Here is a 27,735-nt window from a genome sequence, read left to right on the forward strand (position 1 = left end):
ATTGATATTGTAATGGGCTCCAAACATTCTCTGTGGAGCTTACATGCTCCGCTGCATTCCCTCCTAGATAACTAATGATGACTTCTTCAGTCTTGTCGTGTAACCAGATTACATTCCTCCAGCCAGTGCTGTTATTGGTTTGTTTCGTTTGAGGTTCATTTTCTTCTTAGGTTTTTCAACTCGTAAAACAGGCTCGATACCAGACTATTTGAGAACATTTTACAGAAGAGTGAAACACATTACCCAAACATATGTCCAAATACTGCAAAATGTATTTTTATGAACAAAGGCTTTAACTATCAACTCATAAACAACATTCTCCTTTCCTGTCACACTGTTTTCTTCAGGATTATGATTTGTGAAAGAAAGTTGGAGAAGAGTAGCCGGCAATCTGGGTGCTTGGGTGCAAACTATTATACTCCATAGTTTGTGGAGAAGCTGTATAAAAATACTTTGCAGAACAGTCCAAGAATAGCCGTGACTATGACTGACCTTCAGTTCTTGGAAGATTCGTGTTTAACTCAGGTAGTCCAATTGTTCCAGGCAAACACGAGCACACAGAGAAAGATGTGCTGTCTTTAATGCATCAGGAACCTGGACCGTTTGGGATATCTTGAATTTCAGCCACAATGAGCTGGCTGCTTGTGCACAGTTGCATGCTGGTGTCACACACTCTTAGTGGCACGTGGAATTCCCCATTCTTCACAAGAGCCTGAACATGAGTCTCATCATTGGCTCCTGATTAATATGTTTCAGGGAAGCAGCATTAGAACGCCTGCTGTGAGGACAGCTGTCAGTAGAGCTGCACTTAACTGTTCAAAATTTGGCAATGTACTATTTAAGAGTCTATGGAGGGAATACAGATAGTCACACAAGGTCATCTTTGGTGTTTCTCTAAATTATGCTGAAGTATTTTATCACTCTTCCATGGGGTGTTTATGGCAACTGCATTGTTCCATAAAAGCCTCTTCAGGGGCAGTAGTAGAAAAGCCAAAACATTTTGGTTTCATTCATTGTTCAGAGAAAATTGTTGACCATTGCACTTCACGCTGTTACATGCCAGCCATATTGAAGTCTGAAATACTTGGGAAATTTGGAAATGCCTGAAAATACCTGATTCTACTGGATTTTGTTCACCAGAACCTTTTATTGGTGTTTCCTGGAAAGGTCAGTCTAGAAAGAAGCTGGGAGACAATGAGCTCTTTGGCTTGAAGTTGCTACAACAGTCTGCAGCGTTTCCACAGTTCGTTCTGTGTCTTTCTGCTCTTTAAGTTCTGCCTCATTTTCTTTCTCAGACAATATAGCTTCTCTCCTGCTTCTTGACTTTGTGTACCTAAGGCAGCTGAGCCGTCTGCCAGCTAAATGCACTTCTTAGGGCTCCCAGAACAGAAAGGAAATAGCATACAGCAACTGAAGAGTGTGTGCCTCTCCTAGCTGTAGTCCCGTTATTGTCGCTAGATGTAGTACGTGTCTGTTTGTGGGGAGGGTTGTATGTAAGGTCCTGTATCGCGTGAAATGCAGCTGCATACCACCTGCCTATTTACTCTGCCCATCTCATGATGTGTAGCTACAAATTCTTTAGTTGTTTTGAAGATCTTAAGCTTAATGACAAGTTGTTTTCTTGAATAGAAGCTGATCCACATCCTGTCTAAAGATTACTGATGCTGTTTGAGAACTTGGGGAAATGCTGATTGTCCCCTCTGGTGAAGTGTTGCAGACATTCCTGAACTTCACTCCTAGTATTGCTGTGGGTCCCGTTTCAAGTGGTTGAGCAGTCTGCCCCCCAGATGGCCAGAACTCCAATGGGAATGTTTGTTCATTATTGTTTACATGGCCACTGAGCTCTGGAACTGTTTTGATTGTTTTCTCAATGAGAGACTCTGAAAACTCCTCAAAAGTCCAGACAGAGGCAGTCAAAATGTATTAGTTCACCTAGCCCTTGGAAGATCTGCTACTTAGGCCTTTAGTGACTTTACAGGGAAAGGAAAAGATAGCCTCATCGTCAACAGATACAAAGAATATCAAATGTCTCAGTCAGCAGCAGCTTCAGTTCCAGACCTCTTTTTCAAATACGTACAAGGCTTCATGTAGACCTAGAGATTTCAAGTCTCAAGAGAGCAAGAATAATCATAAAATCTGACCTCCTGTAGAACACAGGCTATAGTATTTCATTCAGTGATTTCTTCATCAAGTCCAAAGACTTGTACTGAAACTAGGAACACATTTAATCATAGCTTAAGGACTTAATCTTAAAGTGAATCTACCACATCATTGCTTCATGATCCATTCCAGTTATAAAATATTCTCACTCTGAAATTTTACCTTATTTCTAGTTTATCTATCTTAAGAGCAGTCATTTTATTTTGCAGTGCTTATATTTGGAAGGCTAAAGTGTCATTATCTGATGTCATTTCTCCTGTACACACTGATGATACCAAAAGTGATTTCTGCTGAGATTACAATTACTCGGAAACATACGGCATATTTATAAACAGACATAACTTCACATCTTAGGAAATTCTTACAACCTTTCTCACTGGAGGTTTTAAAGCTTCTGGAACAGAGGGGAAGTCATACATCTTCATCTGTAATCCACAAAGGCAGCCTCTTCATTTGCTTCAGGCCTGTGTCCTTTGGAGAGGCTAAATGCCGTTTTGGATCGTAGTCAGTGAGCTAAACATAGCTTTAGGATTATATTTGCTTCTGAATATGCACAGAATTATCTTTGCTAAAACTAAAAAAGACTGCAAGGATAGATTTGGTCTCTGTGTAGTAAATAAACTTCTAGCCATTATTAGTTCCCTACTTAGTTGATACAGTCAGTAACATGTACTGAGAAATTTAAACCAGGCCCTTTTGTTTGTCGTATTCTGTCTTCTTTTTCTACTTCTGGCATTACTGTCAGAAGGTGTGGTTGCTTCTCCTTTTTTATTATTTGCTGTCCTTGTACTTCAGGAACATCAAATCCTTTAAACTCCAACTTCATTCAAAGACCCAAAGCTGAAGCAAGAAATTAAAGAGTTAATATTGTTTTTAATGTGTCATTAATTTTAACGTTAAGGTTCCCAAAGTAGGTGGAAAGTTCATAGTTGGGTCATGTTTCAGGCCATCTGCGGGTTCAGGAATACCACACTGCATCAATTTAACTCTTCCACCATTGGAATGTTTTCTTTACAACCATGAGAGTTAAGAACTTGTTTTGTTTCTAATGAAAGTTTAAATTCTTCAGTTTCTGGATGTGCCATTCTAGCCACATAAGTATGCCACATGATAGCCTTGGACTGTACCTTTGGCACAGCTTGTCCTACCCTGAGTAACATTTGCTCTAAGCTGAAGTAATACTCCCACATGAAAATGTTTTATACTGAAGGGTAATTACAGGGAATTTTAAAGAGACTAGGGGATAATTTGAAGTTTCCATAAACATCAAGATCCTGGATTTTGGAGATACTGTATCTCCAATTCTGTAGATTCATTTCTTGTTTTTGTTAATCTGGGAAGCAGTTTATTGATAAAAGGACTGAAGATCAAAGGATAAAAGAATAATCACACCATCTAGAGGATTTTACTTTTTAAAAATTCTTCAGCTCACTCTAAATGTGATGCTATTAGAGCTTTGCCTGTAATAAGCCTATTTTCCAGTGAATTTTCGGTTCACATAAGTTGTAGAGCTTTCCTCCAGAACTAATCATTTCACTCGTCACTTCAAATGGAGATGAATCTTTTCCTTCTTGCTTGAGTACTTAAAAACTAGTGTTCTGCTGAACCGTGTGCTAATCCTCCTAACCATTCTCTCTTTCACACCCCCAAAAGATCTTTTCAGGTCAGTCTGCTTTAGCTCTCCACTATATTTGTCCTGAGTCCTGCACAGGTCGTTCCAGGCAAATCTCACTAAATCTTTGTCACTCTTTTTCTTCTTCTTTTTCATGTTCTAAAATGATTCTTTCTACCACTTCCAAGCAGGAATCACCTATTTAAGTATGCTGTTTACATCCATGCTCTGTTGTAGAGTGGTTCAAGGCCAAAACATCTTATTTATCAAGACTACTTGCCTGCAACATCAGTCTTAGGTCTGGTTCTGGCAATATATGGTAGTATTCTCATAGGTCAATAGAAGCAATCCAGGGTGCAGCCAATGCTGAAAGTGCCCTCCTGCAGAGAGACAAACATGCAAATCTTTGCATTCTTCAGTTAGTCTTCTGGGGCCCTTCCCTAAAGATCCTGAGGCCCTGGGATCCCTTCTGAAAGGGCTTAAATTACACCAGTGGAAAGAGCAGATGGGATTTCTGAATAACCTGAGCTCACCTGCCTGCTTTGGAGAGTAAGAATGGCAGATTAGTCTGAAGAGTATCTGAGGGCAGAGTGTTCACCAGCTGTCTTAGTAGGTATGGAGCAGATGCAGCCAGCTGAGCTGAACCTACTTTTAATTAAAAGGGTTATTAATCTTATGACATGCCTTGTACATATCTTGGGCTTTCCGAAGGAAAGCATCTTAAACAGGAAGTTACCTGAGCGTATCTAACAGCTCATCTCTATTGAAACAGGGAGTTCTGCTCTCCCCCTCCATCTTCCTCTGCCTTCCCTGCACCTGACCATGCTCTCCTACAGCCTACTTTGTACTAGCTCTCATCAAACAATTCACCAGCCTAGGAAAAAAGTTGAAGTATCTCAGCAAGGGGTCTGCTGAGTGCCAGAGCTGGTACAAGGGAGGGTTCAGAACCACATGGCCAGCAGCAAGGCAGGGGGGAAAGGGAAGGAGAGATGAGGCCTTCCTCTTGCAATGGGAGCAAGGTTTTAGATCAGGTCAGCTGCTTGTTGAACTGCACCTTTAGGGAGGCAGTGGTAATGCTTCCATTTATTAAAACTAAGAAAATCAAAATTTTAAATTAATATCTAGTGAGATTGAGTCAGACATTGGTACAAAGCCATGTAGTGTCTTTCTCTGTCCAAGACTATGTGAAACACAGGATCTTATATTGATACATGGCATGGATTTGACCATTACCCACTATTAAGTATTTACTAAAAAACCTCCCTTAAAAAAAAAACAAAGTTGTTTTTTGAGCTGATCTGGCAGAAATCGATCTTCGGCTTCTAGTGTGTTTTCCTGTCACTCAGAAGAAACAGTTAAATGTCCCTCTGTTTTCTTCTGATTTTCCTAGCCTCTTTTGACTATTTTCTAGCTGTTATGGGAGCTCTCTGCACACTTCAACAGCAGAATGACTTCTGTTGTATTCATATCTTACATGCACATGCTTATAAAACTTAAGAGCAAAGTATGTGAGTACTTATTCTTTTCTTGTTTGATTTTCTTTATGTAACCTTCCATCTGAAATGGAGGGGATAATTATATAAGCTGCTGTTTCTGTTTCTATTTGTTGGGAAAACAAGGAAAATCAATATTTAAAATAAGACAAATGCACATTCCGGATCTGTTTTCTGTTTATTTTATATCTGTTCTTGTCAGTGGAAAAAGCAAATTAGTCAAAGAAACAGCAGTTGAATGTTTTTATTTTCTTTCTAACTCTTGTTTAAACAACCCTCCCCCAAGTAACAGAAACAGATCTTTTTTGAAAGCCCATAAAAGTTTTCAATGCAAAATTTTATAATGATTAAATGAAAAGGAAAAATTAACTTTTTTTCTTAGAGTAGGGAGTTTTGTGAGGAAGAAATGGGGTTTTTCTATAGCTATGTATTGCTATTTAGATCCAATACATGGATTTTTTTTTTCTAGTATTTTTGGTTTTCAATTTGTTATTCATGTCAGATGCACAGAGATGAGGAAGCTAGATTGTAGGTGCCTTGTGAATCAGACATGTGCAGAGCATATTAGCCAAATGCGATTTGTGAACGCACAGTATTATCAATACTCATGTTGGTATTTGTTTCTTGTAAAACAGCAGCTCCTACAGACAACAGAAAAACACCTTGATTTTTGTTTTTAGGACTTTTATATTTGTTTGATTCTTTTCTAAAATGTTAAAAGCTTGCATGGATATGGAGAGAATCCTAAGGAGAATCCTAAGGACAACTTATACCAGAAACCTTAACAATCTAAAGTCTAGAAGAGACTCTCCCAACATTTAAAAAAAAAAATAAATTATTTTTTGAGGTTGTTCTGCTGTATTTTCAGGAGACTGATTTATGACTCTTGGACTTTATGACTCCTATATGACTTCATGAGTGTGGCAGGGAAACAACCTGTGGAAATTTTGTGCCTTATCCTAATTTAAAGGGAAAGGCTGCATTGCCCAGGGCTCCAGCCTCCCTGGATACTTGTTGTATATTAAAGATGATGATGATGGGAATAGAGAACGTTAATTCATATTCATCGAGGCGATCCTTGCATTTCTAGGAAATTACTAATGTGACTTTTGGGGGCAGACTTCCTACACCAGCTGCGGTAAATATTCTCCTACTTCTTTGGGCATATCTATACCTGTCATAGTGCTGTGACAGCTACCTCTTGTGCCGAAAGCAGCCTAGTTACAGCAGCAATGACTGCAATTCAGGCTAAGCTCTAAATATTTATTGGCTTCCTGGGTGGATTTTACAGCTTTCATTGAGCTCCAGACTTCTTTGACTAGGCTACTGTCAGTATCAAAGATAACTACTTTAAAGATAGCGCAGGTTATCTCTACACCACACCTTCACAACACAGACAGCAGCATAAACCATCCTTTCGTGTTCCTGGAGTTTGCATCAGGTGCCACCTGTCCGTTATGGAAAGGAAGGTGGTAAAAAGAAGCTGTGTTTTAAAAGCCAGGGAGATATGAAGCCACTGCCTTCATATTTCTCGAATGTAGGACATTTTTACCAGAGAGCAACATTTATTTTCTAAGACTGTACCACCAGGGCAAACATTATACTCCACTGTGCCTCTGAAGTGTGAGGAAGAGTCTGCTGTGAGCACTAAATTACAATAAAACAATCGTAGGCAGTGAGACCTGGGGGGAAATGGTCTGGATTTTGCTAGCAGCACAGTAGCAGCAGAAATGTAGGCTGAGCAGGGGATTGAAGACCAGTAAAGCAAAAACTGTGACTGAACAGTTAAAGTGTTTCCTCTGCAACTGTGGCAGTACCACCTATGTTTTCTGTACTTAATCTGTTAAGCCTCACAGCTCCTTTTCAGTGGGCTGCTGTTTTAAAATTGCTTTGGAATTTATAGATTAGCCATTTTGCAGTAGAATGACAAAGAACATGGTTAACATGAAGATCGCAATTTGTCTCTCTCCACCCCTGAGCACACGGTATGGCCAAGTTTGTTCCGCTGTGAGAGTATGATAGAGTGCATATAGCACACTGCCCTGTGCTGTGGGGTCAGGTTTAAACTCCCTGTGATTTGCTTCATTTGTTACTGGAACTTGAGATATAGTAATTTGTGGTAGCAACCAAAGCAGCAGTTGTGGATTCTAGTTTTCACTCATTCTGACTGGTACCTTCCTTCAAATTGAACACTATTTTTTCAGCTGTGGCCTGGAGACAGGAAGCAGCAATGTGGTCATGCACCAGAACTGCCCTTGTTTATTCCAAGCAGCTCTTGGCAGACAATATGGTGCATGGGCAAATGTAATTTTCTGTACAGTCTTCACTGACCCTGCTGTAGGGAATAGGAAAACAGTCCTCACAGCAAACTGTGGACACCTCCTAGGGTCTGCGGTGATCCCTCTCCTATGTAATAGGTACCCATCCATAGTCTTGAGAAATTGATATAATTTATTGGTCAAACGCCTGGGATGTCTACAGTCTGAGTTGTGTTATGGTCTGAAAGAGTCTGCCTGCATACTTGGATGACTGATTAGAGGGTGCCCTTTCTCCAGACGTAAGAAGCAAAGAACTTCTTTCTATACAGAAGGAACTTCTTTGCCCTTCATCTGTGTGTGCACTTCCTGTCTCAGCAGACCATTTGCTCAAAGACTGAAACTGTAATTAATTCTTCATTCTTACTGAGAATAAGCTTCACCCTCTGATGTGCTGACTGGAGAGGATCTCTGGCAGCATTTCTGAGTCCTTTAAGTGACTCCTGCTTTTGCTGTTTGTTGCTTCATAGTTTTGCATCAGAGAAGTAAGGATGATGCTGTTTCCCAGTACAAAGAGGAAAGAGAAAAAGACAACATAAATAATTATTAAGTCTTAAAAATATCTTAATTCCAGCAAGTGAGAGATCTCTATTTATGCCTCAAAAGTGATGCTTAATTAGGGTCCAGTTACTCTCTTAAGATACTTTCATCTAGAACCTTGGCAGAGGCTTGTGAACGAAGCCCAAGTTTCTCAGGAAACCTCCTCCTACTCTTGCTCCTTCAACTTCAGGGGAGGGAAAGAGGAGGCTAGGATTCAGAATTAATGAAAAGGGGTTTTGCTGCTGAAAATGGGCAGATTATCCTCCTTGATATGTACTTTCCTGTTCTGAATGCATGAGGGATCTTTTGTACACTGCTGGAAATCACACTAGGAAAATCTAAAGGTGTTCAAAGCAGAGCAACTGAAATGACTGAGCTATGTAGGGAGGGATTTAGAGTGTAAGATAAACAGATTTAACTTTTAAATAAATAGATTTAACAGTTAAATAGATTGAGCATGAAGAAAGGGTTATAGTAACCTGCTGACAAATGAAAGGAAAAAATAATGGAGAACAAGAGATATAAGGCATAAATAGGAATCTGAAATTAAGCAAAGCAGAAATTTAAGTTGAATATTGACTTCCAGACTGTGCCATTCCTTCAGACCAAGGTGTAGAATTTTTAGACAAAGATCATGAGTTTAATAACTAGTGTTATTCAAACCTGGATATAGGAAGTTTTTAAGAGTAACCATTAGAGGCTCATACTATCCTCTTCACTAAGAAGAAAGGGTATATTTCAGAAGAGCCTTTTTATGCCTATCACCTCTGGCTTCCTGTATCCTGCTGCTGAGAATGATTTTACGAAGACTACATGTATATTGTATGATAAAATACCTTCTTTAGGAACTTCAGCCCCAAATCTCTATGGCTATCAGTGAACACTGATCCAATAAAACAGCAGAGAAGAAGATAATTCTCCTTCCTCCACACTGATTCATGGAAGACAAGTAGTGAGCTTGCATAAGGCTGAGAAATGGGTAAAACAATAGGCATCTCCCTGGACACAATAAATGGGACACTTCCAATAACCTCCTTTTGGGGCCATACATAAAACTCAGTGACACTTTCCTTGACGATGTTCATGGAACTGATTAGCTGACGCTGTGGGAGAAAATCCCACCATTCCACCGAATACCATCATTAACCTGAGTTCACATTTTTGCAACTGAAGGACCAAATAGTATCTGTGATGGACAACAGCCTCTGATTTGTGATATGGTGTAAAATGATAATACAAAAAATGTCACGGTGCCCCCTATATTCTTCAAGACTACACACATTTGGAATTTCAGTGTAGTCATAGAAATTAAATTCAGCTCAGCATTCACAGTTTTGGAAGAAAAAAGAAAAGAGATTCCAAAGTATTTATCCTTGCAATAGAACAGATTGCACAGACTCCTGCAACAGTATTGTGTTTCTGTATAGACTGAGTCTTCCTTATGTTATAGCAGATTTGTAATTGTGGAGTTGGCTTTTTCAGATCAAGCAAAATCTTTCTACTCAACATTCAAAATAACCTTTTTGTAAAGTGATACTAAACCTGATCCCACTCCCTGGTGCTTCATGAGGAGATAGAAGTTCCCCCTGAACACAGTACACAAACTCTAGAGATTGTATATAATGAGTGTAAAAGAGTCTGATAACAGTGTTTTTAGTTATCACATTTTCTGAACTGAGGAGAAAAATAGAGGCTCTCTCCCCCCTTTTCCTCCATTTCCCTTGCTAAAAATGTAAGTAAAAGAAAAGTCTATAACCTGATTTTGATGACATGTCTCTTTAGTAGCATTAAAGATATTAATTTGACTGGGTTGGGCATTGCAGTGAAATGTTCCTTTGATGCTGCATACCTGCCCCTTAAAATTTCTGGGAAATGTATTTTCCCTGTCTCTGACTTTTATGGAACCCTTAAGCTTTGATGAGTTGGGAAGATACAAAGATGTTGAGGCTATCACCTGGGTCAAGATTGATAATTCTGATGAGAGTTCATGGGCTCATAATTATCATGAGCGACACTCACGCTGTGTATCTCATCCCTGGTGCCTGTGCCCTCTGGATTCCCTCCCTGACTGCTGCTTGGCTCCACTTCCTCCCCTGGCTCTTTCTTCCATACTTTGCATTCTTCTGTATATAGAAGTTCTACAAAATTGCTGCTGTTTGGCGAATCCTCTCCTTAACTGTAGTCCACAGCCATTTGGACTATGAACGTACAATCATGTAGGGCTTTTTGACATCAGTATGTTTCCATTCCCTGAGGATCCCGTACACTTCCCTAAGATTCACCTCTCTTAGTCATCTTTCTGCTGAACTACAGAGGCCATTCTTGACCAGTCTTTCACAAAGTAGCTCCCTAAAGCATGAATAATTTGATTGCCTTTCTTGTGTTTTTTGGATCTTTGTTCTGTGCTTCCTATAAGACAGTGACCAGATTTGTACACATTATTCCAAAAGAGACCATCCAGCTGCCTTACTGAATGCCAAAGTAATAACGTCTGTGGTTTATACTCTGTAGCCTTCCATATACAATCCAAAACCTTGTTTGCCTTTGTTACTGTTGCCAGATGTTCTGTGGATAGATTTCAGGCATATTGTGGTGAATGTCACCGTGCCAGTGAATTTCAGCAAATTTAAGCAACTTTGAAATGTTTCCTTTTTCTAGATGGCTATATGCAAGTAATACCAAACTGTGTTGTCACTTGAACTCCCCTATTCTGGTTACCTCTTTTTCACATGGAATCACACTACCTGTTACTAGTTTCTCTTCAAAAGCTTTTCCCCTTTATCAGACTTCTTTCTGATGCTTTGCTTTGCTGGAAACTCCATCTGAACAATCCAGCTCTGAGGGCCTAGGCAACAGGATAGCAGTTTTACTGTGGTTAGTACCCAGTTTACTTGAATTGTATCGCTGATTCATGAAGAGGAGTTCTCCTAGAGAGCAAGCAAGAGGAAGGAACAACTTGTAAAAGGATGATTATATTCTTACCTGTTTTTTCCTGCAGATTTACTGACAGCACAGGAATACCACTGCTTGCTGCAGCTGCTCTGCCCTGACTTCCCCATGGAACTCACTCAGAAGGCAGCAAGGTGGGTTCTCATCTACTCTCTTAAGGCAAGATCACTCCTACACAAATGGACTTAGAAACTCTATGGGTAAAGATATGGATAAGGACATTCAGCGATAAAGATTTGGAGGGAGAAAAGATACCATAAATTGAGGTTAGGAACAGGGTGTTTTTCTAGCAATGAGAAAGGGTGTATATTTAAGATATACAAGGACTGAAATATCCGCGCAGTGTTAAATATATGAAAAATGCTGCTGCTGGCTTTGTCTAGGCTCAGAAGGTGAGTTGCATATAGAAGAACGTTAGCCAATGTGTTTTCAACTGACTTTCAAATGATTTTAAACTCTGTTTTAAATAATGTTTACGATCTTTATGTGTTGCCTCCCACTCTTGCTTCCTATGGTTGATCACATTTTAAAGGTGCTAACCTCTGAAGCATTGCCACAGTGTTTTAAAGTATGTAAGCTAAGAACATTATGTCACAGGCCACACATGTAACTAATCTGTTTGAAATTTTATTTTAATCTAGCAAGGTCTAAAACAGATAGATAGCTCAGGGCACTGATAATGTGATATAGAACTTTTTTACTGATAGCGCTTGCTGATTCCAGTCCAGCCCGGATAGTTGATTATTAACCATCTGATAGTGAAAATGCAATAAAGTATATGCATCTGTTTGCAGGGGGGAGGTCAGTTCAGATCTCAGTAGAAGCGCATACATACATATTATAATCACAGCAAGATACTGAATAAATAATCTTGTTCCTAGCCATCCCAGCAGTGGGAACACAGAAATTAAACTTTTTCATAAACGTAGATACAATTTTCAGAAGGAGGGTCTAGGCATATTATCAGGATATTAGCTGCTGCCTCTGCTGTTCACAGCCTCAACACGAAGTGGTCCTCATTTTTTATTTTTCATTCTGTCATCTTTCTTCAGTATCAGAGTCCCATGAAAATTATATTCAAAAAGGAGAGTGAAAAAAAGAAGCATTACCATCTGCAAGTACTTCCACTCGGCTGATTCTTTGAATTCTTCTCTGGCCCAGACTGGTCAGACTGAACTGCAGTTACAGCTATGTAGGTTCAATTAAAACTAAAAGTTGAGTGCTGCTTTTCCCTCTTGCTCATCAGTGGATTTTTTGGTCTCCACAGAGCGCAGTTACTTGGCCTCCAATGCTAGACTAAGCAAGAATGCTAACCCTGTAGCAGGAATATATCTGCAGCTTCCTTTCGGAGGTACAAAAGCACAAGTCCCGAGTGCTTCCTGTGTGTGTATTTCATAGGGTTCCAGCTGAGCGGAGCAGGAATTTGTGGTGGAGCATGAAAGGAGACTTCAACGTATCTACACATGTTATGATGTTTGTGTCAAGGAATTTAATACACAAGGCTGTTGTAAACTAGAGGCCCCATTCAGGGGCCTGCTGCACTGCTGTGTTTGTGCCTTAGAGACAGACAAGCAGGCTTTGGGAGCAGGTGTTAGAGAGAAATGAGATCTCTGTCCGAGGCACCCAGGCTCAGGTGGGGATGACCTCACTCCTATTTTTGGCTGGCTGGAGATTTACTTGCACATTCCTGTTATTCTGTTACAAACTAATCTAGTTGAGCAATTTTAATAAAACTTGTCATATTTCTAAAACATCCTTCTCTTTCCTTCCATTTCTTGCTTTCAAGCTTCTTTTCCTCTCTCTTGTCCCGTACTGGTACTTTTACTCTAGTTTCTGCTTCCTATTGTCCTCTTCAATTTCTGCTAGTTAGAAAGGTGAACTCTGTAGGCTGTTTTCCAGCACTAGCTGCCTGATTCCTTGCAGAGCATGAGTGACACATGCACACCTGATGGCATTGCTCCTCCGTCATTCTGCGCACCCCAGACAATTTTGTTGCTAATTTGCTTTGGGAAAGAAACTGAATAAAGTAGTGGCAGGATCAGCCACGGCCTTCACTGATACAGCCAGGACCTCTGGAATTATTGGCGCTCTTAAGAAGAGAGCTGCCTTAGTTGTAGTCTCAGTGCTGCATGACTGAGATGATCTCACAACACAGTGCACTCCACTCGTCCAGGAGCTGTTGCTATGCACTGATAACAAACACTGGAAGGGAATAAGACCAAGAAATGTCAGGGCAGAAGAACAGAGGCAACAACAGTATAGGTTTTATTAGCATTACAACTGAAAACTCCATTTTTCTGTTCCAGATGCCATGTGAATGCACAGGTCATACCCAGAAAAGAACAAGGCTATGTGTCTCTGTGAGTTTCCTTGGAGATTCTTTTTTTCCCCTCAGGAGGCCTTAGCCACTAGCAGATTGAAGATTTTAATCTTCAGAGTTACCTTTATTCTTTAGAGATACCTTCTGGCTTTCAGAATCTTAAAATTGCAGAAGGACAAGGAAGGGATTTTTATGGTTTGATACCATCAGGCTCTGTAGCTGAGTGCTAACTTCTCTCCTGTAACAGAAACACAAGGAACTCACTGCCTGCATTTGACTGGGTGGAGCTGAGTCATTCACAGTTCCCAAGCTGCTTTATGTGATATGGGAGCTCATGCTGCACAGATCAATGCTAATGGAAGTGGGACTTGAAAGTCTCTGTACCCCTTTTGGTAAATCAGTACCGGAGCATCCAGATCCTGCTATTTTTGTATATTCCATTTATTTTTGCCTCTGTATATCAGTAAACAGACCAAGTCCCTGGAGAACCATTTGAGCCATCTTGGCTTTAAGGCACATTGTGTCTGTTAGCCTTTAATGATAGCAAAGAACAATAAAAGTCCTTTCAACTTGCCTGGTCTAGAGTTGAGGGCTCCTGGGGACTTCCTCGGTAGTCTGGGTTTCTGAGATCTTAGCCACAATCAGCAGATCATAAAATTTCCCTATTGGCACAGTAGCAAGGCTTTCCTGCCAGTCAAACCCACTTGAACCCTGAAAGACCACTACACTCTTAACAGAGTTTCTCATGTGTAGGCCTCTTCAATCCAGAGTTTCTCCTTGGTTTTCATTATACACTGCATGCTGTGTACTAACCCTGTAAGTAATCTGTGCCCCTGAGGGCTTAACACCTAATTCTGACAGGAAAGAATGAGTAAAGGATCTCTTGAAATATCCGCTACCTGATGAACTCCTTTGAGTTCCAGCTTAGATAGTCAGAGTTGCTCCTCAATTTTGGTCTTGGTGCCTGGGTTACACACTGTTCATGGCTAGGATTCTCTCCTTACCAGACATTTTGGGGAAAAGGTGCAGGTATGTTGCATATGATGCTCTCCCAGCTTCCCTGGCTGTGCAGTCAGCTGGCTATGTGAAGAAATAGCCAGCTGCAGTCTCCTCGTAAATAGCTGTATTGGATTTAAAGATTTCTCTACATTTCTAGAGTGCAAACTCCTAGGCCAAGTGGAGTGAGTAACCCAGCATCAGAGTGTGCCTTCTAGTTAGACACTCCTCTGTCACATACGGGTTGTACGATCCTCCTTACAGGCTCCCTGCTGCCCTTCTGTAAGGAGGAGAGTGGGACTTGGTGTTGCAGAGCACAGGCATTGACCATAACTCTAGATTTAACAGGCAAAATGAGTTAGCTGTCATGTAGGTGATGTCATATTGACACAAGTAAATACATGAAAAATTCCCACACTGTTGTTCTTCTGCTTCTCCAGGATGGAGAAATCCACTGGAAAAAGCTTTGGAGCTTGTGCTTTGAGGGTATCTGGGAGACAGACCATTATTTCAAAGAAGAGGGTGCTGCTTCTCAGTGATGTGGCCCATAGCATTTCCAGTGCTTAAAGAGTGGCTGGAAATGCCAGTGGCTGAGCAGTACTGCCTAAGAAATGAAGATGCTCTGCCTGCCAGCTTCAAAGCCATCCTTGATGTGGCCACTGACAATCTCAGTAACATGCTTATTAGTGAGAATTAAGAACTGAAGTTACTGCTTCTTTAGACAGGAGGAGGAGGAGGCTTCTGGAACATAATAAATAAATCAGAAGCACTTTGACATCTTCAAAGGGTTTTGTTTTAAATACTGGCTTTTCTCCTGGGGACCCTCTTAGCCCCAGTCTTTCTTCTTTGAGATAATTAATTCAAGCTGCTCTGCATACTTGATTTTGCCACAGCGAACAGAACTGGTTTGAGTGGCAGAGAAGGAAGCCTCTTGAAAGACCCTACAGCTCTTCTAGGTCAGCTTACTACACAGCTCCCTGGAGCCTTTTCCATGAGACAGAGATTCTCCCAACAGTGTCTCTTGACCATTGATGTTGCAGGAATTGGTCCATGGATTGCCCTGCGTCCCAGGTTCAAATGAACCCTGCTAGATGACATGTACTTCGGCTATAATGAACTGGTAGTCCTTCTCATATGACTGGATATGCCAGATATTGATTATATAGAGTCAGGAGGACTGTTCCTGCTTAAAGCTGCTTGGTGGTCTACAAAAAAGACGGAGTTGAGAGGTGCTACCAAACTGTGAGTCCTTTAGCATCCTCTGAAGATTTTGTTCTGTCATATCAAAGCTGAGTGTTTTGTTTTCCTGTTTGACCTCTCCTTTATTACTTGAAGTTCCTCACTTCAGAGACTGACCTTTTCATCCTTATGTAGTAGCAATGACCAGAGTCGCTGTGATTGTTGTCACTTTAATGAAAAATTTTGCCCTAACTTAGTTGTGAAATCCAGAGTTTTCTCCTTAAAGGAGGGGATGGACTTTGCTATCACTTCCATTTCAACTTTATGGCCTTTGGTTGATATGTTATGTATTCATGAAATGTGCTTCAAAACAGGGATGCTAGGGCTTAACAGAGAGAATGAAGACATTGCCTCTGGTCCTAGAAGTTTTCAGTCTCCACGAAATTTGATTTGAGCTGATAATATCTACAAAGAGGCTAATTTATTCATTAGTAATGGAGGATAGCATGTTCATGTGCACAGTGTATAGTTAGGAAGGTGATTGTTCGTGCAAAAGATGTATCATTTATTTCCTCTCTAATCGAGTGGAGTTTGTTTGACCTTAGATTGGGAGTTAATAACTGCTGTCATTCCCATCAATTTGAAAATAACCCAATTTGCTGAACTGTGTTATATAGAGGAAAGGTATAATTCTTCTGCTTACACCAGTTTCATATTATTGTAACTGTCTTGTTTTTAGGACAGCTCTTCTTTATATTGCCAGTTGAATCAGCCTTGCAATGTTTTGAACCTGTGTATATGCCAGGGTTCATTCCACTATGTCCACTGGGCTTTAAATACTTGACATACATCTTGCTATATTCACACCATAGCTGAAGTGTGTGACAGCACTGACATTCAGGATCTTCTTCTGACTGCAAGTTCTCAAGCTGCTTTCATCTGATATCAGGATGTCCACATCCACACCAATGCTTATGTTCCCATTTCTCTGTGCTAATCTCTTCCCCTGGGCCCAGTTGCTAATAGTCCTCAGTAGCACATAGATTCCTAGCTGCACTTTCTCTAGAGCTGGAATTTTTGGTTGCAGACCAGTCTGGTTGCAGTCCTTCTGTAGCTGCTAAACTGTTTCTTTCATCTTATTCCTAGGATTGTGCTGGTGGATGATGCTATGGATTGCCTGATGTCTTTTTCTGACTTCCTCTTTGCCTTCCAGATCCAATTCTACTACTCAGGTAAATGCTAGGAAGCTTTTGATTTCACCCACTGCCTAACTTGTCCCATGTTACGTCCTCATAGCTTCCATATCCCTGCACTTTTTTGAAACTGGTAAGCAGATATTTTTTCAAATATATATATGTATATATATGTAGATATATATGCAGAATATATGTAGATAATGGAACCCACTGACACAATATATCACTGAAGTCAAAAGCTTAGCAGGCTTCATAAGGAGGTTTCAGATTGTTATGAATAACAAGATATCTGTAATTGTTACGGATTGTGTATGTATATATTTTAGAGAGCCTTAAGACATGAATCTCCAGCTTTATCTAGCATATATCAGCACCTAACAATTACTTTTACTAGGAACAACTTTTTCCATAACTCCATAATACGGAGCCTCTTTCTTTGAAGTATTGGCGCCTGCTAGAGGCAGGATAAGAACAGCCCAGTGCAAACCTTGCCCACTGTTCTGTCCCCAACACAGGCCAGTAGTTGGTGCCTAGAGAGGAGGAGGAACTGGGCAAATGTACTCAATACTTCCCCCTAATACTGTCCCCACCACCAGCTGTTTTCAGCTCAAAGAGTTTCTGAATTGAGTACGGTTTGTATGGATTTAGGAACCCTTGGTGGATTTTTCTATTTCAAATTTGTCCAGCCTCTTCTTGAATCAAATAAACTTTTCATTTCCCCAGCACTTTTTGGCAACGAGTTGCGCAGATCTGCCACCTGTCCCACAAAAAACCACTTCTCCTGTTCGATTTGATGCCCTCTGGTTGGAAGGGAAAGTGAACAGTAAATCCCTACCTACCCTCTTCATATCATTTATGTTTTATCATATTCTACCTCCCTAACTGTTTGAATTTTAACTAAATGGGGTACTTCATTTAAAATTCTTGACAGGAAAAGTACAAATCAAATAATGTTAGCTTGTGGGTGTGTATGTATATACACGCATATACATCCCCACGTATTTTTAAACTAAAGTGCAAGAAAGAAGGGGAGAAAGATGAACATTAAGGTGCTTGTTCTGTATCTGTAAATTGTTTTAAAATAAGCTGGCCTGTTTGTCATAGCTCCCTGAAGATTTGGCTGAGGAAAGGCACCGTTTGATTCAGGCAATGGCTTAAGTGGGGAAAGAGGGAAGCATTTCCCCTGGAAAGTTGAATGAGCAGAGCTGGGCCCTCTCGCCCAACAGTAAAGGCTATTTAAGTCCTATTAGAGATAAATATGATCCCAAGCATCGGGAACTGCTGGGGTCTCACTTTAGTAGTCTCTCCGCACAGCGCACTTCCCAAAGGCAACGTAAGCTCATGGATTTCTGTCCACTCACACTGTAGCTTCCTCTGATGATAGCTCACAGTTGGCCTCGATCAGGCAGCAGGGGACAGATCTAGGATACTGGGAGACACTGGGTAGAAGCTGTGTTGAAGCATAATCTGTGGTTAGGAAGCAGTCTTGGGTGGCCTGCTGATCTGATCCAACTGTCAGTTCCCATCTTTCTAGCAGTTAGGGGTCAGCCACTATCCCTAATACAAACGTCTCTTTTTCTCAGTACTTCTCTGTATACACTTCGCCTCTAACTCCCCTGTACATATCCTAACATTATCCATGACAAGTCATCAAAGAAAAACAGTTCAGAATAGTGGGTTTGGGTTGGGCAGAACCAGGCTTGCAGTACCGTAATCTGGGGACAGAAAATGTGTTTGGAAAGTTTTTCTCTGATACAACAAATATTTCCACTGAACTACAGAACCTCAGCACAGCCTCAGGGCCCACCAACATCCTTCCTTTTCTCTCCACCCGCCTCATGAACATCATCACAATTCCATTCACCTGGGATTTCTATGCCACTGGAGTCCACACAAATCCACCCTTGTGTATACACACTCAAACATCCCAACCCAGTCCCTCTCAAAGGGCACAGCACACACACACAGCCTGTCATATGCTCTCCCTTCAACCCACACACATGCAAACCACTCCAAGTGGAATCTAGATTTGTAAACTGCTGACCACATCCATAAACAAACTTGTTTAAAATTAGACTCTTGCAGTAAACAGTGGGTAGTGTGAGGAGCCTGGGGAGAGTCTTTCTGCCAACTCTAGCCCTGACCTACCCTGGCCCTTCCTTTAGATCCCGTGTTATATTTACTTTGGAGCAGCAGAGACAAGCTGGGGTGCAGCCTGGAGCCCTGACTAACTTGCTCCCCTTGTTCCTCTTTCAGTTCCATATTTTTTATTCCTAACTTGGAAGAGTTCTCAGTCAGTGGCAGTAGATGGAGAAGGAAGACTTTTGAGACTTTGCAGACTAGTTTTGTGCTTGACATTAGCTTTCACACTCCACTCTTATCCATGTGCTAGCTTCTGTTCACTTTAGAGGAAGCTCACTAGAGTTAGTGGTTTCTTATAATCATCCTGGTAGGAAAGCCAGCAATTTACATGGAAATGTCTCTTTGTAGCACATGTGCTTGCATAGTATGTGATCGGAATTTATAGGACGCCTTAGTGTTGTGCTTATGTTTGTTTCTTCTTGGCCTTATATACAACACAGAGCATGGCATGAAAGTTTAATCTCAGATCTGGTGGGTCAAGAATATGCCTCACTGGTATTACAGCCTTAAATTGTAAGTTATCTTCTGTTTTTCAGAGTTTCTGGAAAGTGTGGCTGCCATTTATCAAGACTTATTGGCTGGTAAGAGTCCAAACACTGTGATTGTGCCAACATCATCCTCTGGGCAACATCGGCAGCGCCAACCCCCAAATGACTGCAGCCCACTTGATGGAGTAGAGGCATCTCTCTTCTATCAGTGCCTAGAGTCCTTGTGTGACAGATCAAAATACAGGTACAAAGGGGCCCCAAAACACAGTTCTGCAGTTTGTGCCTTTGTAGACTCTCTGTCAAGTTGGAGCTATGAAGAGGTACAGGACTTGGAACAAGCTGTGACTCCCATGCAGATCTCATTGGAAAAATATGAAGAAAGAGATTGTAGCGTAACAGATGTAACTGGAAGAGAAAAACAGTTTCATGGACTTATGAAACATGGGGGTTTGAGCTGATTCTTGAGGGAAAAGGTTGATTTGGGGATCTGTTTTCCTTCTGACTTCTGCATTGGCACCTTCATCAAGGAGATGTTCATCTAGCATCATGAGTTAACTAAAGGAGATAAACACATGCAACTGCGTACCTGGACATTGAAGCATAGGAAAGGCACTCTGGGGTGGATGGAGTCTGAGGCCTAAGCACCTGGATAAGATCATACTACTAGTCTGTGCTTGAGCCTCGAATGGAGCTGGTTTCCAATCACAGAGTCTGGCCACAAGACTAGCCTTAGTTCAGCAGGGGCAGAGCAATGCCAGACCTTACCATTATAATTTTGACAGACACATTCTTCATAGATTCTTACAGGTAGCCAGCAGATGCCTTGCTAGGTCATGGGCTAGATCCACAAAAAAACTCAAGACACAAGCCCCATCTGATTCCTGCTTTAGGTGCTTGGATCCAAGTTTGTGATCCACAAACCATTGTTGAACTGCTGTAGACATCTAAGTCTGGAAATGCCAGGTTTTTTGATTGTTTTAAACAACAAAAGCTGTGCATCCCCTGAGAGCTTTGGCTGGAAAGCATATTGTAGGCACATCTGATAATAGGTCAGGCTCTACACAGCATGGTGGAGAGAACCATTCCCAATCCTTCATTCAGTAGCTCAATCCTCAGCCAGGCTTTGGTAACCACCTTTGCCAGATAGATCACTAGCCCACACCCAGGTCTCCTAGGAGTGCTCCAGCCACTAGGCCATGGAGCATTCAGCACTTTCTTTTCCTCTTAATGAGGCATTTCCATTTTGCATGAAATCCTTTAACGAGTAGTAGACAAGAGCAAGAATCAGTACAATGATATTGCATAGAAGTCAGGGGAAGAGGTAGGGATGAGCACAGAAGAAGGGGACATGTGAATTATAGTCCCTCCTTAACTATGGTTTATAATGTACTTAGTTTGTCATTGGAGAAGATTTCCTGCCCCTTGCATAAGTGTTGCTGATAAAAGGGTGATAACAACAACAGTACCCTCATTAAGTTTTGTTGTCTTCTAAAGAAAGGACTTCCCACTTGATTTTGGAAGGATATGATAATAGTCGGGGTGCATATGCCTCTGTATGGATCTAGGCTTCCCTCTCTGTCTTTGGAACGGAGGAAGGTAAGACTGCTCTTAGGGACACATCCCAGTTCTAAAATCTTGTTTAGCAAATTGGGAGCAGATACAAAGTTAAATAAGCATGCTGGTGGCTGTCTTAAACTGAGTAAGGCCAGCCTGGCAGTGTTATAAGAAGAGATAAATGGGTTTATTTCTCCAGTTTGGGCTAGGTCTTGAAAAATAGTTTATAATTTAAAAGACAAGGTGACTTCTTTGTCCCTTTTTTCGTAGCTGTCCACCTTCTGCTCTTGTGAAGGAAATGCTGAGTAGTGCACAGAGGCTGACCTTCTATGGATTCCTTATGGCACTTGCAAAACATCAGGGGATCAACAGAGCCCTCGGTAAGACTCCTGTGAATGGTAGGGCTCTAGATTTTCAGTCATTCTGTGTTTCTGTGCCCTAGATTTTACATTGTCAGGAAGAGAGTGAGGGAAAGTTTTTCATCTTTTTGGTGATGGATGAAACTTCAAAGACATAACGCTGCACCTTAGTGTCTGCTTGAATTTGTGGAGCTTCTTGAACAATAAAACGGATATGAAATGCTGCCCTAAAATAGCAGTATTTTACCTCTTTAATAGCTGATAGCACTTTAGCAGAAATATCCTTTTAACATGTTTGGCTATTAAAGTTGGACAGGGATGGTCAGGAGACAAGTAAGATGGCTGACTACTTTCAGAAACTTCTCTAGATGGTAACTGAGTTGAAGTCTCATCCTGTGTTTTACTCCTTCAGTCTCCCACAAGTTTTAAGTAAGTAAGTAAGTGACCACTCTCATTGCCAATAAAGAAAAGAAGGGGGATATGAGTACCTACAGCAAAAATCTCTGCTGCCTCCTTGGCTCAAAGAATCAAATTAAGCCCAGTCTCTCCCAGCTGTTCCTCATCATCCCCTAAGCCAGTTTGATCTTGCCAATATATTAATCTATGGCCTTCTGAAAATCTGGTGGTACCATGAAAAAACAAACTCTTACAAAAATCTGTACCAAACTGCTGTGGAAACCAGAGGGATTATCAAGTGGCATCTCACTGTTCATTTGCATATTGTGCTGGCTAATATTGTTCTAAAGCAAAGGAGTGAAGCATTGCATTGGCAAGGGAGACTACGTAATCCATACGTATTTCAGACTCGTAATTCCATGCCCTCAGATGCCGTCATATGCCTTGCTTGTGCTCCTCCTCTTCTTGCAAAGGGGAACAGAGATAGCTCTTTGCATTTGACCAGGTTGTGTCCAGGAAGAATGTTTAATGCATAGAGGCCCAAACACTCAGTTTCACTCATCTCCACCCAGCAAGTCACATGGCCAATATGGGTAGGCTTTCTGTCTCTCTTTTGCTTCAGGCCTGACTATGTGCCAGTCCCGTATTTCAAAGATAAGCCACAGTGAAAAGAAGACGTGCCTTGTGTGAGCACTTGTTCCTTGGCACATGTGTGTGTCATAGCAGAGTAAACGTGTCCCCTCCCTGGCTGAGCCCCTTCTTCCAGCAAACCATTTCAGTTGCTAGTGCTCCTCTGGGGCAGGGCTGCTTACCCAACAACACAGAGATTACATATCAAAGGTGCATGAATACAACTCTGCAATCCCCCTCTGCAAACATGCTTAAGAAGCAGTGTATGCACTGGGGAAGGTGATGCCTTGCTTGCACCAAAGTCTTTTCTTCCTTTGCCCTACAAAATCCACTTCAAGTGCAAAGAAAACAGATGGGCAGAAAAAACCTGCCCACAGCTTCCATTGGGCCGTCTACAAAGTGTGCAGGTTTCCCTTTGCACTTTTAGGGGCTGTCCCTTGGCCCTCTGCCAACCTCCTGCCAAGGCCTCTCACAGAGGAGGGGCAGCAGCCGCAAGTCTGACAGGTGCTAGCATCTTGGCAAGGAGAGGAAGATTTTTATGCTGGTGTCTCTTAATCTCTTCCAAAGGATGATTTCAATAGTCTGAGGTCTATAGAGAATCAGAGGCTCCCCAAAGCCCTTCTGTGAGGGCAGTCTAAAGCAAAGGAGCACTCAGTCAGGGTGCCTGTCTTCTCTCTGGTCTCTGCGGAGCCTCGTAAAGCCAGCAGTCCCCCTGCGGAGGAACAGAGGTGGGAAACATAGCGGCTCATTCTGGCTAAGGAAGCACTGATGAGTTTCTCAGGCAAATTAGAATCTGCAGCCTAGCTCCAATGTCAATGTTGATTCATCCTATTTACTGACTCTCCCAACTAATGCATGTGCTACAGAGACCTCACTGTACGTTCTGCAAATGCAGAAACAAACTAAGCTTTAGCTGTGTATTGTTTTAATTGAGACCATGAGAGGAAGCAGGCTGGTGCACTGGATTGCCTGACACTGTGTCATAGTGCCAGACTTTGCTGGTCATTTGCTGGATGGGAAGAGAGCTGGAAGAAGTGGGGGAGTCAGTTTTCTGCAGTGGTTCTAGTTCATTAGGAACTCATGGCTACATTTTTGATGACCTCTGCCAGCCTGCTTGTGCAAAGGAGGTGGCTCTCCAGCCCCTCCTTCAGGAGCAAGATACCAGGGCCAGAAACCAGATTTGTGTCCCTACCTGGCAATATATAGCACTTTCCCAAACATACTGAGTCTGTCACCTAGGTCTCCTGAAAAACAAAAGCATTCTCCACAACGATGTTGGTACAGATTAACAAGTATGTTTTTCCTGGTGTTGTGCAGTGGCACTGTCCAGGCTGTGGCAGGCAATTGCTGTCATCTCTGTACTGACTGATGAGACCCTCCCATGACCCCTGTGCAAGCTGGAGTTTGTTTCAGAGTTAGGAAGGAGGTGTTTCCTAAGAGCCTCATATTCCTTTCTGAGCTTTGGGATGTGTGTCCTAAGATGCCACTGCCATTACCAGAGAATGGCAGCTTAGATCAACCAGCTGTCCTAGACCTGAAGTATTCCCATGTCCTTCATCCTGCATAGGGTAGCTGCCCTGGCAAATATGAAATGAGCATGCTGGCCTTATGCTGAGAAAGCAGGTACATCATTACTGACCCAGCCTTTCTCTCACCCTGATGGCAGGCAACACTGGAGCATAGCCCACCCACACCTACTCCTGTTAACTTAAGGTGCACCAGGGTCAAGCCTCCTCACTTTCCTGAATTCCAGTAGTCTTATATCCATGAAGTGTTTTGATTCCCAGGCTCAGTGCAATAGAAAGACAGGTGGCACAGAAATTGATGCCTCCCTGGGTAAGTGTTTGCTCTCATTTTCCCAGATCTCTGCTGGACAAATCGGACATTTATTTATAGATAAGTAGACTTCGTGTGCTCCAGATGGTGGCATGCACAACATATCTATTGCCCTGATAGGATCTGGGAGTGCTGGCCACACAGGGCAATTAACAGGGGCCTGAAGTTGACACACCATCTCACTGTGACATTTCTACTGTGTACTTACTTTCTACTTACCTGGGTACTTGGTTGTTTTGCTCAGTGAAAGGAAACTCTTAACCCTTTGGGCTCTTCAAATTCTGCAAGAGGAGAGTTCTCTTCTGAGAGAGCCTCCCATTTAATCGAAGCTTAGCAGTGTCAGGGAAGAGCCTGACACATAAACACAGAATCTGGTCCATCATTGTTTGTTTGTCCATGACCGTCAATACTCAATGTCCAGTTCACTAACAGGTATGAGCAATGGTTGTCTCTGTCTTTCAGGTCAGATTTTGGGAGCTAGTATGACTCCAGCACTTTTCGTTATGAAGACTGACCCTGAAAAGCCTAATGCTGCTCTGATGATACTTCCCTTTTTGTTTTTCCAGGGGCTCTGCCAGATAAAGGAGACTTGTTTCTGGACCCTGCCATGGATCAAGAACTTGAGAAATTGTAAGTGGAGGTGCCTAGAGCACAAAGCAAAGTGACAGATTGAGGGTAGCTTGTTAGGGAAGACTTAGTTATTGTCCTTGTTCTTCTGATGAACCATAAAGGAGCAAGAAAAGCAGTATAGGCAGAGGACCTCTTTGGGGTGCCTTGGTGCAACTAACAAAATCCTTGGAAAAGGCTTCAGAAGCAGAGCGACTAAATCTGCCTCCAAGTGGGATCTACAGGCAGCAGAAGAGTCTTGAATGAACAGAGAGATTCTGTTTGAATGTGTGAAAACTAGGAGTGTTGGAAGACACAGGTTCAGCCCAGAAGAACAATCTGTTGTAATTGGAAGAAAGATTCAGAGAGTCTGCCAGGTGCTAGTGCAAGTTGTTCCCCCTCTTTGCATGAACATCTCTCTCTCTCTCTGTGTCAGTTGTGAAAGAATCCTCATCCCCGGTTCACTCCAAGACTGCTGTAGTGAAAGCTTGAGATGGCAGTCTGGGCTGCCCAGTATTTCTCTTTTCTCTTTCAGGGTGGCTCAGGTTTCAGGGCTTTCTGTCTCTACTCCTGCCAGCTCCAGTGGGGATACAGCTACTTTGCCTGTCCGTAACTTGCCCAAGATTAGCTCTCCCTGGAAGCCTCTTCACCATCGCCGAAAAATGGATGCTGAGAGTGAAGGCTCCAATGAAGAGACAGACTCCTCAGAAAATTGAAGGTTGTGAGGGTTGGCACCATCTCCATCATGAGTTTCTCCAGAACTCCCTGGAGGAACAGCACCTCCTCCCAGATATCTGGTCTGACGATGGGTTCTGTCCACATCTCCAGTGCGTGCGCAGCTGTGCCAATCCCCACTGCTTGGTCCGCCAGTCTCCTCCCAGGAAAAACCATGCTGTCTTCTTAGCTCCAAATTCATGAATAGCTCCCTTTGCAGAAGCCGTGTACAGCTGCGGAGTTATGCTACCCTCTGCTGGCAAGTAAGACAAACCAGCAGACGCTAGGTCTACCTCTACTTGGAAAATAGTAGCAGATTCTCTCACCAGACACTCTCACACAGTTCAGCAGGTGCTGGAGCAGTGGGAGTGCTAGTGCAGGCTGGTTGCCAGAGTTCTGCTGTGTAGCTGTGTTCAAACTTGGCCTAGACATTAGTGGTTAAATTGTCAGTGGCTGCTCTGCACTCACGCTCTCTTACAGTTATTCCCTGTGAAACTGCACCTGGTATGATCAAAGCTAGAGAAATCCCTAAAGTTCCTAGAAAAGAAGGGCTTAGGTTGTGCCCTGCCACCTGTCTCTACATCCTCCTCCATGTGTCCAAGTATTGCTATAACAAGTAAGCTAGATTTCAGTTAAGTAGTACATGAGAGTGTCTGGCTCTTCCACTGTACTGAGCTCCCCTCTGTAAGGCCTTCCTTGGACCTGTTTGGTGAAAGCAAGCTTTGGAGCAAGAGGCTGGAGAGTTGGAGAAGAGAGAGGAAGTGCCTCTTCTCTCCAGATGGCCCAGGTGGTGCAGCCTGCGAACATACAGAGTATCTGGTAGGGTTTAGTGGGCCCAACAGGAAAAGGAAGCAGCTATCAAGAGACTCCCAGGTATTTTTTGTAAGTGCTGGTATTGCTGTTCTGTCACAGGATAGCCCTTACAACTGCCAGATGAAGTATCTTCTCCTGGTGTCGACTCAGCAGTCCGGCCTCCACAGCCCTGAACGCTTTAGCTATAGAGCGGTGCCCTAGCTCACAGCTTGTACAGGCTTGTTAGTCCCTGAGCTAATTCATTCTTCTTTTGATCCTCTGGGAGCCTCCTTGCTCCTCCCTTTTATAAGCTGCTGCCTAGTGTGCGCTCCGTTCACCAACAGCTTACAGCTGTCCTAAGCCAGAGTGGATTTAGCCCCAATGAAACTATTTTAAGATAATCCTGTAAGCACTGCTGAACCTGCACTGCTACCCCAATCACAGAAATAGTGGGAGGTGTTATTTATTGTAACTTATTTTATTTATTAACATGCCCTTTCACTGCTCTTTCTGTCCCACCCATCTGCGAGCGACTGCAAAGACCAGCAATAAAGCCCGTCGCACCAGGCACCTGCCGCACGCGGGCTCTTATGCGCCGCCATGGCCCGGCCCAGCCCGGCCGCGGCTGCTCCCGCGGCGCTGCAGCCTCTGCGTCCCGCCGCCGCCGGGCCCGTGCCAACCCCCGCTCCTGCACACTGCACAGCGGCAGCTGCCGCGCACGCACAGGCCACGGCCGGCACCGAGGAGAGGAGCAGCGCAGGGCGCCGCCGGCAGGGCAGTGCCCGGCAGCGACACAGGGGCAAACTAAAAAAATCAGGCTTCGCCTCCAGCCCCCTCCCCTCCGTGAGGCTGAGGGCCCCCAGCAGCTCCGGCTCCCACAGCACAAACCACCCCTGGGAGGGAACCCCAGCACGGCTGAGCAGGGGGCAGGGTAGGATCCTGGCACGGACACAGTGGAAGCCAGGTAGTGGGTAGGGGCCTGGCCCTGGACCAAGGTCTGCTAGCTACACAGCTCTGTCCACAGACAGCACGCACAGAGGACAGCCCCACCAGCCCCACCCATCGCTTTTGCTAATATAGCTATTTTGCATCAGTAGAGGGCTTAGCCTCTTTTTTCCTTTGATAAAAGCTTAGTTTTCTGTCAATGGCCTAGGCTGCCTTATGGTTAAGGCCGGAGCCTGGACCGAGGTTTGCTGGCTACATGGTTCTGTACCACGGCTGAGCAATGAAGCAACCAGAAGCCCAAGAGTTTTATAGTGTTTCTCCACCTAAAGCCTAGGCCGAAGTCGTGGTCTTTTCTGGCCCTGACATGATCAGAAGCCAAAAAACCACCTTGCCTTTGTTTGGTTTGTTCTCCAGCATCTATCCATGCTGGTTTACATGACAGTAGAAAGGATTATTCCATGCTACAAGGCAGACCTCAAAAATACAAGGGAACCCTCTTTTTGCCATGCTCAC

General features: G+C 42.8%; 1 protein-coding gene across 1 annotated transcript in view; it reads left to right on the top strand.

Moving 5' to 3' along the window:
• CSTPP1 (centriolar satellite-associated tubulin polyglutamylase complex regulator 1) overlaps positions 1 to 27,373 on the top strand; it is an 85,365-nt gene extending 57,992 nt beyond the window's left edge. The window contains exons 4-9 of the mRNA XM_062575894.1: positions 11,119 to 11,203; positions 16,711 to 16,796; positions 19,439 to 19,634; positions 21,215 to 21,324; positions 24,732 to 24,795; positions 25,307 to 27,373. Coding sequence (XP_062431878.1) covers positions 11,119 to 11,203; positions 16,711 to 16,796; positions 19,439 to 19,634; positions 21,215 to 21,324; positions 24,732 to 24,795; positions 25,307 to 25,487 — 722 coding nt within the window. The 3' untranslated portion in view covers positions 25,488 to 27,373. The remainder of the gene's footprint in view (positions 1 to 11,118; positions 11,204 to 16,710; positions 16,797 to 19,438; positions 19,635 to 21,214; positions 21,325 to 24,731; positions 24,796 to 25,306) is intronic.
• Positions 27,374 to 27,735: the final 362 nt, after the last annotated feature.

The sequence above is a fragment of the Rhea pennata genome, chromosome 5, assembly GCF_028389875.1.
Source record: "Rhea pennata isolate bPtePen1 chromosome 5, bPtePen1.pri, whole genome shotgun sequence".
In the NCBI taxonomy this organism is placed as follows: domain Eukaryota; kingdom Metazoa; phylum Chordata; class Aves; order Rheiformes; family Rheidae; genus Rhea; species Rhea pennata.